General features: G+C 40.9%; 1 protein-coding gene across 1 annotated transcript in view; it reads left to right on the top strand.

The window, feature by feature from the left end:
* RASSF9 (Ras association domain family member 9) overlaps positions 1-6,691 on the top strand; it is a 77,754-nt gene extending 71,063 nt beyond the window's left edge. Inside the window, exon 2 of the mRNA XM_077471732.1 lies at positions 5,239-6,691. Coding sequence (XP_077327858.1) covers positions 5,255-6,442 — 1,188 coding nt within the window. The 5' untranslated portion in view covers positions 5,239-5,254 and the 3' untranslated portion in view covers positions 6,443-6,691. The remainder of the gene's footprint in view (positions 1-5,238) is intronic.
* The last annotated feature ends 4,351 nt before the right edge of the window (positions 6,692-11,042 follow it).

Consider the following 11,042-nt stretch of genomic DNA (forward strand, 5'->3'; position numbering starts at 1 on the left):
GCACTTGCACTACATACTTTGATGAATTCATCTATAAATATGAACACAAAAGAGGTAGGTATAGTGTGTATGGGTTTGGCAAAGTCAGATAGAGTATTGGTATTGGTTGACTTAGCGGTGGCTAAGTGGCTTAGTGGGGGGAGAGAGGGTTCAAAATGAGTTTTGGCCCCCAAAAAAAGCCTCTTGCACTCTGCCTGAATTTGACAACAAAAATAAAATTTGGCCAAATGTTAGGGGGTGTTTAGGGTAAGCACTACAATGGAGCAGACAAAATACATTGGCTAGATAGTGAAGGCAAATATGCATGAAGGACAAAAAAGGAGCATTAAAAGCTTACAGCATGCATGAGGACAAAGAGGACATTCACAGAATATTACAATCATTGTAATTATGGAATGATGAAAGAAATACAATACATTAGCAAACATTAAATATATAGATTGTGATGTTAAAGGATAAAACTTACCTTAATATAGTCCGTTTGCAGAACCTGAATTATGGCAGAACAAGTCTTTGGAATAATGATTCCCAGAGCCTGGGGGGATCCCAGTCATGAACTTAATATCATGGAGACTTCTACCCATTGGCAAGTACCGCAAGGTGGCGACAAGCCTCTACTCGGGAGTGATAGTTTGTCGCATGCAGGTGTCCTGCATGCGAAGCAAAGCAAACAGATGGTGAAAAATGGGCTCCATCATCCGGAGATAATTCCTGAAATCCTCAGGATTATTCTCCTGGATCTCCCACAACAAAGGCATGTGACAGAATTGGTCACTCTGGAGTAACCATTTTTTGGTCCATGAACTCCTCCTTGCCTTGTTCATGGACTGGACTGGGGTCAAAGGAAGAACTCCAACACCAAGCCCAACAATGGCATGAGCTCTCCGACAAGAACGTAACTGTAACATGGCTATAAAATAGTCGGATGGTCAAAATGAACTAACAGAACGCATTGAAAATCTGAAAGGACCTGAGAAGAACGTGCTAAAAATCATAAATGAGCGGACAAGAATGCTCTGAAAAACAGAAGCGAACTATAAATAAAACACACTGAAAGACAGGAACGAACTGACAACATGCACTAAAGAACAGATACAAACCCACAAGCACAAATTGACAAACAGAAACTAACTGAAAGCACGAGGCTGAAAAGTGCAAATCATCTCTCACCAAACTTCTACTAATACAAGATCTACACAAGATCAGCAGAAGGAGCCCAAAGGGTGGCGCGCTGGCTTTTGAACTTCCTTTTTATAGTCCCGTCGTACGTGTTGTACGTCACCGCATTCTCACGTTCAGAATTTTGGGCCATCATTTGTGTGACTGTGTGTATGCAACACAATTTTGAGCCAGCATCCTTCGGAAAAAAAATTTGTTGTCAAAATCCGACCGTGTGTACGCGGCATTAGTCTACAGCCGTCTTAGCTCCTACCTCTCTAAATATAACCTAGTTAACACCTTACAGTCTAGCTTTCGCTCACAGCATTCCACAGAAACTGCCTTACTCTAACTCACTAAGAATTTACTAACTGCTAAAACCAATGACCACTACTTCATACTCCTACTACTTGACCTCTCTGTAGCCTTTGATACTGTTGATTCTGCTTTATCCTGGTTCTAAGCCTATATATCACAGCACTCTTTCAGTATTAGATACAACTCTGTCTCCTCCTGTACATTTCTGCGTTCTGTAAGGGTACCCCAAGGCTTTGTTCTTGGACCCCTGCTCTTCTCTATCTACACCTCCTCCCTTAGTCACTTCATAACCTCCCATGGCTTCCACTATCATCTCTTCATTCAGAATCTGGTGCAGCTGTGTATCATAGCCAATCAGCTTATAACTTCAGCTTGTTCAATTAAGCTTTGGCAATAAAACCTGGAAGCTGATTGGTTTCTATGCTGAACTGCACCAGATTTTGCATTACCAATTTTAATAAATAGTCCCCAGTGTCGCAAACAATTTTTTACAGTTCTGAAGGTATTTAGGGTATTTGGGAAGTGTCACGTTAAACCCAGCCTCAAGTAGTAACTACATTATTCATATAGACCCCACCACCACCTACTGCCATGTTAAGAGGAATGCATAGTTGTTTTTCTTGACTATCGGAAGTTCTTAAATATGAAATATTACTCATAATTATTTATTTTCCTGGGTAGTGTGCTCTAAAAGCATTCCTGTAGCCAGATATCACATAACAAATGCTAGACTTACTCCTGTGATTTAATGGCATTGCTACATTCCTTTATATAACCACCTCCATCACCATCTGGAAGAAAACCAGAAGTTCCACTCAACTGTACTACACAGACTGAGTGTGTGTAGAGCAAGAGGGGGTACAGCACAATGCAATTACATCTTGTGAAATCTGCATAGCAAAATAAGGTTATCCCAGGGCTTAAAAAACGGAATCCCTGGTGGCTCTCTCTATTTGCATCAAAGCAAGCATTAATGTAATACTATGTTGGCTGTCCCGGTTGCCCCCTTTTGTGTACATTTTAAATAATCCAATATACTGTAATGCTGTTGGCCCATGGTCTACTTATTTTACCTTTTGTGTGGTTGAAACATAAAAATGCTAAGTAATCAAATTCAAACAATGTTTGCATGTTTGCTATGTGCTTGTAAATATCAGTTTTACCTACTGCTTTTTTGACAGCTCATTTATTATTTCAAGCACAATTTTATGACCTTGTCTTGACTAGCTAGAATACATAGCTCTGATTGCACAAGTAATAGTATTAGGTTTTCCTGTATGAACAAATTTGATGAAATATACTACGCTACACTCACACAATCATGTAATTCATTTTGTTATACTGAACAAAGTATGAATCAGAATCGTCTTAAAAGCAATCCCACAATTGGGTATTATGCTGTTTTTAGTAGCTAATGAGAGCAATTTGACAATTTAAAAAAAAAAAGTACTTGCAAATTGCAACTGTTTCCTGCTAAATAAGTCATTATATGGCTAAACAGTACAGCAAATCTGCTACTTCAGGCTAGATTCAACCAAAACATGGAGTGGCACTTTTGCTAAAGTACCTAGCGTACAGGAACAGTGAGTGAGTAAATATAAACCAGTCACATCAATCTTTATCTGGCTTAAGTCTACCTTCACAAACAAAAAGCGCCTGTTAAAATTCTATGGCAAAAGTCTATGGCATGTCTGTCATTATAATCTGGTAGATATACAGGAACTCCCTTTTAATTCAGAAGGGGATGATCCAATTTAATTGTGATCATACAATAGAACTATATGAGTCATGTTTTCTCTTTCTGTATATTGTGGATGTTGTGCCATGTGAAACAAGCACTGCACTGCCCAGCAGTATAGCGTCTGTGGTATGAACTTTTGTGAGTTGTGTGCTTCATTTAATTCATAGATTGCATGCATAAAATACATCCTAAGTTTCTCTTTCTTCATGATTGAATACCTCAATTCAATATGACTCAATAACTGTGGTGCAAATAAATATGTCTTTTAAAATGTCAACCTTAATGAAAAGTATATTAAACAGAAAGAAAAGAAAGACAGATATAGATAATATTTTTTAAAGCGGCGCTCCAGGCTACTTCAGAAAAAAATAAAAGTCAGCAGCTACAAATACTTTAGCTGCTGACTTTTAATATTAGGACACTTACCTGTCCATGAACCCAGCGGTGTCTTCACCCGAGCTGATTTTTCAATCGGCTCTGGGGTGCTGCCGCTGCCATCTTGCCTAAGGTTAACCAGCCTTATGGCTTCACAGCCAGTTCCCTACTGAGCATGCACGAAGTGTGCTGCGCTTTGTGAATGGCCCGGGAGTGAGGGAAGGAAGAGGGGGGCTGAATTTCCAGATGAGTTCAAAGTCAGCCGGAAGTGGGAGTGGTTACCTGTCAAAACCAGTTACCTGCTCCCCCCCCCTCGAAAAGTGCCAAATGTGGCAGCAGAAGAGGCAAATAAGCGGAGCTACCTCTTTTGGGTGGAGACCACTTTAAAGTGTACTCTGTAGTTTTCACGTTAAAGGGCTTCCATGATGGGAGACACAGCCTTGTCCAATCTTCATAGGTTCTTTTTAAATAGGTAAACGATAGACCTGGTAGCCTTACAATTTAAATTGACACAACACTACTTCTGTAAACTCAATATACAAGTGTATTTACATATGCTCTGTATAATATTTTTATCACCATTTTACTTATAGTTTGACTAATGGACACCTCTACATGGGTTCATTGTACAGTGGGATTGATTTACTAAACCTGGAGAGTACAAAATTGGGTGCAGTTCTGCATAGAAATCAATCAGCTTCCAATTTTTTTTTTGTCAAAGCTTAGAGTATTTATAAAGTCAGGATAATAAATAAATTGCATCCCCTCTCTTTTATCAAGAACTAAAGTACTGTTTGTATGCTTTTTTACAATTTGAATCCTAAATACCTTCTCTAACAGCACTGTTGTGAGGTCACATGACCTTCCTCTTTTCTCCTTCCCTGATCTAAGGAATGCAGAGGGAGGGGCCCAGATAACCCTCTAATGCCAGTTGGCCAGTAAAGGAAGGTCATGCGACCTTGCATCAGTGCTGTGAGAGAAGGTATTTAGGATTCCAAATGTAAAAAAAAACAGACACACAGTACTATAGATCTTGATAAAACAGAGGGGATACAAGTTATTTATATATGTTATTTTCAAGCCACAGGGAAGAGCAGCAGGAGGGGAGAGATGGGGAGGAGATTGCTCTCACACACGGGCTTTGAAACTGACAGGCAGGGAGGGAGGGGGAGAGGGAGAGACTCATAGCAGAGAGCAGACAGCGGGATGACAGAGGCATTTAAACTGACCACGGTATAATGGATCAGCAGCCATGACTACCATGGTCAGTACACACAGGGGAACACAGGAACAGGCAGGATCAACCAGGTATTTTACATCATACAATGGGACAAATTACACAGCACAAGCACTGTGCTGTTAAACATGCTTTAAAGGAAGAGGATCTTTTATTTAATTTTTTTAGGGCTACAAACGCTTTTTTGAACAAGCTGAAGTTATAAGCTGATCTGCTACCATGCACAGCTGCATCAGATTTTGCACTCTCCAGTTTAGTAAATCAACCCCAGTGTGACAATTGTGAAATTATTTCATCCTACGACACAGAGACTTTTTTAGCCTAAAATGGTGACTCAGCATAATATAACTTATGTTTATGTAAGTATTTCTTCTGAGTGGAATTAACTATTACAATTTTACCTTTCCAGATAATCAAATGAAAACATGGAACCTGGAACTGGGCATATTTCAGTATGGGTCGGCCAAGAAGAAAAAATTATTTATGGATTAACAAAGCATACAAGCAGCATGGATGTTGTGCAAGCTCTTCTTGAGGAACAGCGATCTGCAATGGGCAAAAGACAGGTGCCACTGGGTAATTCCAAAGAGTATTATATCATGGAAAAATGGAGAGGATTCCAATACACATTGCCACCTACCACAAAAATGTTAAAGCTTTGGAAGGCATGGGGTGCAGAGCAAGTTAATGTAAGCTTTTATCTGGTAAAATCAGAGCTCATGCAGCTTTGTTTATTATGGAATACTGCTGAATATCTAAAGCACACAAACCATCCCCATCATAGTACGGCATTTGCTATTAAATCTTTGCCATTGCATAAACAGAAGAGCATTGTAAGAAAGGCATTTAGAAAATTAGCAGAGATGAAAAAGGGCACGGATTCTCAGGAAAAAAACAGCATAAAAAAACGTATACAACTAATTGCTTCTCAGGATCTCACAATTAAAAAACAAATAGACAGAATGCGAGAGTTGGATGAACAGATTGAGGAATGCATAACATACCTACATCAGGACAAGGAAGGCAAGGGTGAACATACCGATCACTGTAGCCAGTTGAATGAAGTTGAATTTAAACAGCAGAGGTGCAAATTTTTAGAAGACACAGATAGCCTTGGAGAATTCTTATCTATTACAGATGAAGCACATTGTCCTTATATGCATACTGATACATTATCTAATGAAATTAAAGAAAAACCTCACTCTATGCCCACATGTGAAGACTTGCTTTCTGATCAGGAAAACTTAAAGGACAATTGGGAAATGTGTATGCTGCAATGTCTTAGGCAAACAGTTGGTGAAAGCCTACAGCTGGAGGTAAAATTACATTCTCTCATTAGCTGTATACAAAAGGAAATCCACTATCAAGATTCTGTTCTACTCAGCCAGAAAAGAGAATATGATGTTTTAAAACAAGAGCTGAGATTGTTAAATGAACCGAACAATTTAGTGACTTATGAATTTGCACAACCATACAGCATATCTTCAAGTGCCGGCAGTAAAGAGCTAGATAATATTACTGTAGCTTTGTCTATTACAAGTATGCAACTTGATTCCGATTCTGATACAGGAATTAGTTCTATTCATAGCCTAAACTCTGATCCTGTTCCTTGACATACAACATGGATACCTGCATAACATAACCAAAATGCTTTGTTAAGAAAGTCACACGTTAACCAAATAATAATTAACAGTAGATGATAGTAGTAAGAAGACTGAAGAAGTTTTTTTTTTTTGTTGTTTTTTTTTTTGGAAGTACAAAATTTGATGTTCACTGTTGTTTTTCCCTTTCCATTCCTGTTGTGGTGATACCAAAGAAAATAAGAAACCACTGCGAAAAACACTAAAACAATATGAACACACTGTGCTCTTATTTATTTAGTAAAACTGCCATACACTAATGTACTGTATTTCAAATGAGCATTCATACAAACATTGATACAAAAATTTGTATCAAAATTCTCTTTGCATTTGTTCAAACGTACTTTAAATTTCTGTTTGCTTTTGACATTTGATTTTGGAGCAAATGGACTTTTCCCAACAGTTAGAAATTAATTTGTTTGAGAAAAATATTCCATCCTGCTCCTTTTCCCATCACTGTGGTAAAAAAAAAGTAGATTTGACCCCACTAATGATTAGAAAATTGATTCTAATTTAGTCATCTGTTTTATCAGACTTGGTGGCTCCAGATAACTTATGATGGTATTTAACACGATGGAAACAATAAGGCAGATTTAATTTGTGCATAGGTAGCATGCACTTATGCTAACAGTATTTGCAAATTAAGATACTTATAGACATTAGATAACAGGTAGATGATCTCATTTAGAGAAACTACCGGAACTACCAAAAATGTCATTACCTGTGGAAGACGGTTTGGAAAACCTTCCCTAATTATTAGTCTTACCAATGAAATAAGTGATACCAGCAATGTCTGTCAGTGCTATTAATTCTTCTCAAAGTTGCCAAGCATACCTGTTTATAAAGTACTCAAGCTTTACAGGTAAAGGGCAACCAGTTCCCTATGTCTTTTGCACAAAATGTCCTTTCTGGAATGCAGTTTCCACTATTTCCTTCCATGTACCCAGATGGACTTGTGTCTTTTTTCAACCTGATGATCTAACTAGGTAACTATGTCATCATTACAAATGGCTAATGGATAAACTAGATGGTTTTCCAAACTTTTATTTACCACATTTAGGGGTTGATTTATTAAAACCGGAGGGTGCAAAATCTGGTTCACACTGAACGCGGTTTTGAAATTGTGCGAGTTCAGTTGAACTCACATGATTTCAAACCTGCATTTCAGTGTGAGTGTGGGGGTGATTCGAAAGACATCTGTGTGGGCTCATGCACAGATGTCTATTAAAATCACCCCCAAAGTCGCCAAAAGTAATGCAGTAACTACTTTTGGAAATTGGTCCAGCGCCACAAAGTTGGGACAGTACAATTGCTAACAATAGGCTGCGATTTGACATGCGATTTAATATGTCAACTCGCATTTCAAATCATGCCAATGTGAATGGGGGCTAATTGTCAAAGCTTAATTGGAAGAGCTGAAGTTAGAAGTTGATTGGCTATGATACACAGCTGCACAAGATTCTGTGCGCACCAGTTTTAGTAACCCCCCCCCAGTTTTAGTTTTTTTTCCAGTCTGTTAAAGTTGAGTTCAATTAGCTAAAGAAACAGATTAAATTATACCTGGGAGCTGTTTACATGCATTTGTATTTCTTTATCATGGATTTGTATCTCTATCCATCCAGTTGTGCCACACAGCAAAGCCAAGCGGCACAACTATGTCTGGTAGGGATAAACAACAGATTGCTGATCTCTGATGCTCTGCTTTTCCCTCCTAACAGCATGCTTTTGGCAGTGCAGCATAAATTATTATTTCCTTGTGCCACTTCTCCCTCCCACAGTCTGAGATCTACTGCACACTGGACTACCGGAAGTTGATACCACCTCAAGTCATATTGTACTTGAATGCTATTAAACATTACCTTTCCTTTTCAATCTGCAGCTCTGTTATTTTCTGTAAAATGAAATGCAATATGCCTACCTGGAGGTGTTTTGTACACAGAATGTGTACTGACTGCCCCCAGAAGCATGATTTCCTGCTTGTGTGATTAGCTCACTGATTTTCCCAGTAGTCTACGCTAAGATACGAGCCAGATTTCAGGCACCCCCTGCAACAAAATTTTTATTTTTGGTGAGATACTCCTGAAAGGAAATAACATCTAAAGAGATACAGGCCCTGCAACTTTCCTCATTAAACCCCGCAGGTGCAGCAGCTGGCTGATAATTAAGAAACCAGTCCCATTAGATTAATTTACCACATGGACACAGACAAATGCCCGGGATATCTTCAGAATAACAAAGGGTAGGAATCTGCAACAAAGTGTTAAAATCTTTGCAATTTGTATATTGCATTTCCCAACAAAAGAGGGGTTACTCTTTAAGGATGTGTCTTTACATCTGTTGAGTTAAGTTTTAAATCAAGCCAAAAATTACAAGATCAAAATGAATAGCTCTTTATAAGATAAAATATAAAAAATATTAATGTAGAATTATCCCCCATATTACTTATTTCCTGACAGACTCCATGGCAGCAATGTGTGGGTTAAGTCCCGCCTCCACTACCCATAGGACACTACTCCCATAAATCTTTGCTCCCTGCCCCTGGCCGTGTTCTTTTTTTGTCCTCCTCCGAAGGACCCAGAGGTGGTCTTTCTACCTGAAGATTTTTCATCCCCACGATCGAGGTCGGCCGGTCTGCGACTCTGGGTCTGGAAAGTCGCATTACTCCGCTAAGCCCTAGCTATTAGCAGGGTATGGAGTGGGCAGTGGAAGAGGCGCTGTGAAGAAGCCCATGTCCTGGCCACTGGCAGGCAGGCTGCGCATTGGTCGGATATCCAGCTATTAGCAGGTGACCTGTTTTGCCCCCTGGAAAGTCCGGTGTCATCTTACCTTATCTTCGGCCGAGTGATCGATCGTGGTGGGAGTGGTGAGAGGTTCTAAAAGTTCTTTATGGCAGCAGTTTTTGTATTTTATTATCTGTCTTCGTTTGTTTCTGTTTGTTTGTATGTGCAGGCATGGCGGCTGGTTCTTCCGCGTTCCAGCCGCCGTTCTACTTCCGGGTTTGCGTTTTCGGCCGTACTGCGCATGCGCGAACGCGGTTGAGATCGAGGCTTGGTTTCGCGCATGCGCAATAGCGGCAAATTGCCGCTGTTTCGCGCATGCGCACAGGCACGGCGGTGACGTCACATGGGCGGGCTATTTAAATGTGGAATTAGTCTGCAAGCTTTGGGAATGCTTGCGGGCTGTTGCGGTGACTTCCCCCTGCCTCTGTGTTGCATCCACTGGTAAGTGGCATTCTGGGATAGGGAGGCTATCCCTTCCCTGTCCCTTGCACTGATCCCTTGTCATCTTTTCAGCGCGTATGGATATCGCTGAGGACATGGATTCCTTACCGCCTGTTTGTGGCCAGCCCTCTCATAAAAGGTATTTCTAATGATCTCCTGAAGGTCTGGTGGGGGAGGGGTATTTATCTGTTAGCTCTGTCCTGATGTCTTGTCTCTGTGGTTTCTTGTCTTGTTCCTTTTTCAGCCCTTCCAGGTCAGAACAGCATCGCAGCTCTCATAGAGGGAGCGACTCCTCCAAGTCGCATCACCGGCACTCCTCTTCCAAATCTAAACATTATGGTTCCTCCTCAAGATCAGGACACCGTAATGAAGAAAGATCGCACTCCTCGAGGACTCAATCTAGTCACTCAGCTAGTGCCTGTTGGGGGTGCAGAGCTCTTGTACCGGCAGGAAAATCTTTATGCGACCCTTGCTACGCCAAGGCTTCCAATGAAAGGGGTGACGCGGATCAACAACTTAAAACCCTGGTGGAAAAAGTTGTTAAGGAGTCCCTCAGAAATATTGAGGGCCAGTCCTATGCTCCCCCGGCAGAGCCGCCACTTTCTCCAGGAAGGGAGACTCAGCTGCAGGATACTTGGGAATCCTCTGCGCATAGCCACCCCTCAGCTGCCATATCTGACAGTGACTCTGATGAAAGTGATCCCTGTGTGGGCTTTGATTTCGCTCTACTGCCTCCTCTGGTCAGAGCTGTTAGAGAGACACTGAACTGGGAAGATTCTGTGGCTGCTCCTTCCAAACAAAGAAAATTCTTTAAGCAATTAAAGAAGGAACGGATTAATTTTCCTTTTATCTCTGAGCTAGGTGAGATTATCACAGATGAATGGGGCAAGGTGGAGAAGAAAAATTCCATGCTATCAAAGGTTTCGAAACTCTATCCTTTCAATGAAGAAGAGGTGAAGCATTTGGAGTCAGCGCCATTGGTAGACGCAGCAGTCAGGAGGCTGGTGAAACATGTCACTCTTCCCTTAGAGGATACCGTGTCTTTTAAGGACGTTCTGGACAGACGAATTGATGCTGATTTGAAGAGAGTGTATCTCACAGCAGGAATGGCCTGTAAGCCAGCGCTAGCTCTGGCCGCTATGTCCAAAGCAATGGAGATATGGACAGATAGTGTAGATGAGACACTTAGAAATATCTCTGAAGATACAGCTAAGAGCTCGCCTATCCAAGAGCTTAGGCTGGCCTCCGCCTTTCTTGGGGAGGCCTCTAACGACATTATACGCATGGTGGCTCGGGTGATGCTTTCTTCCGTTACGGCTAAACGGGCTCTTTGGCTCCGCCCCTGGCTGGCA

The sequence above is a fragment of the Lithobates pipiens genome, unplaced genomic scaffold (genome assembly GCF_037356315.1).
Source record: "Lithobates pipiens isolate NorthernLeopardFrog02 unplaced genomic scaffold, aLitPip1_a1.2 Scaffold_8, whole genome shotgun sequence".
NCBI lineage: Eukaryota > Metazoa > Chordata > Amphibia > Anura > Ranidae > Lithobates > Lithobates pipiens.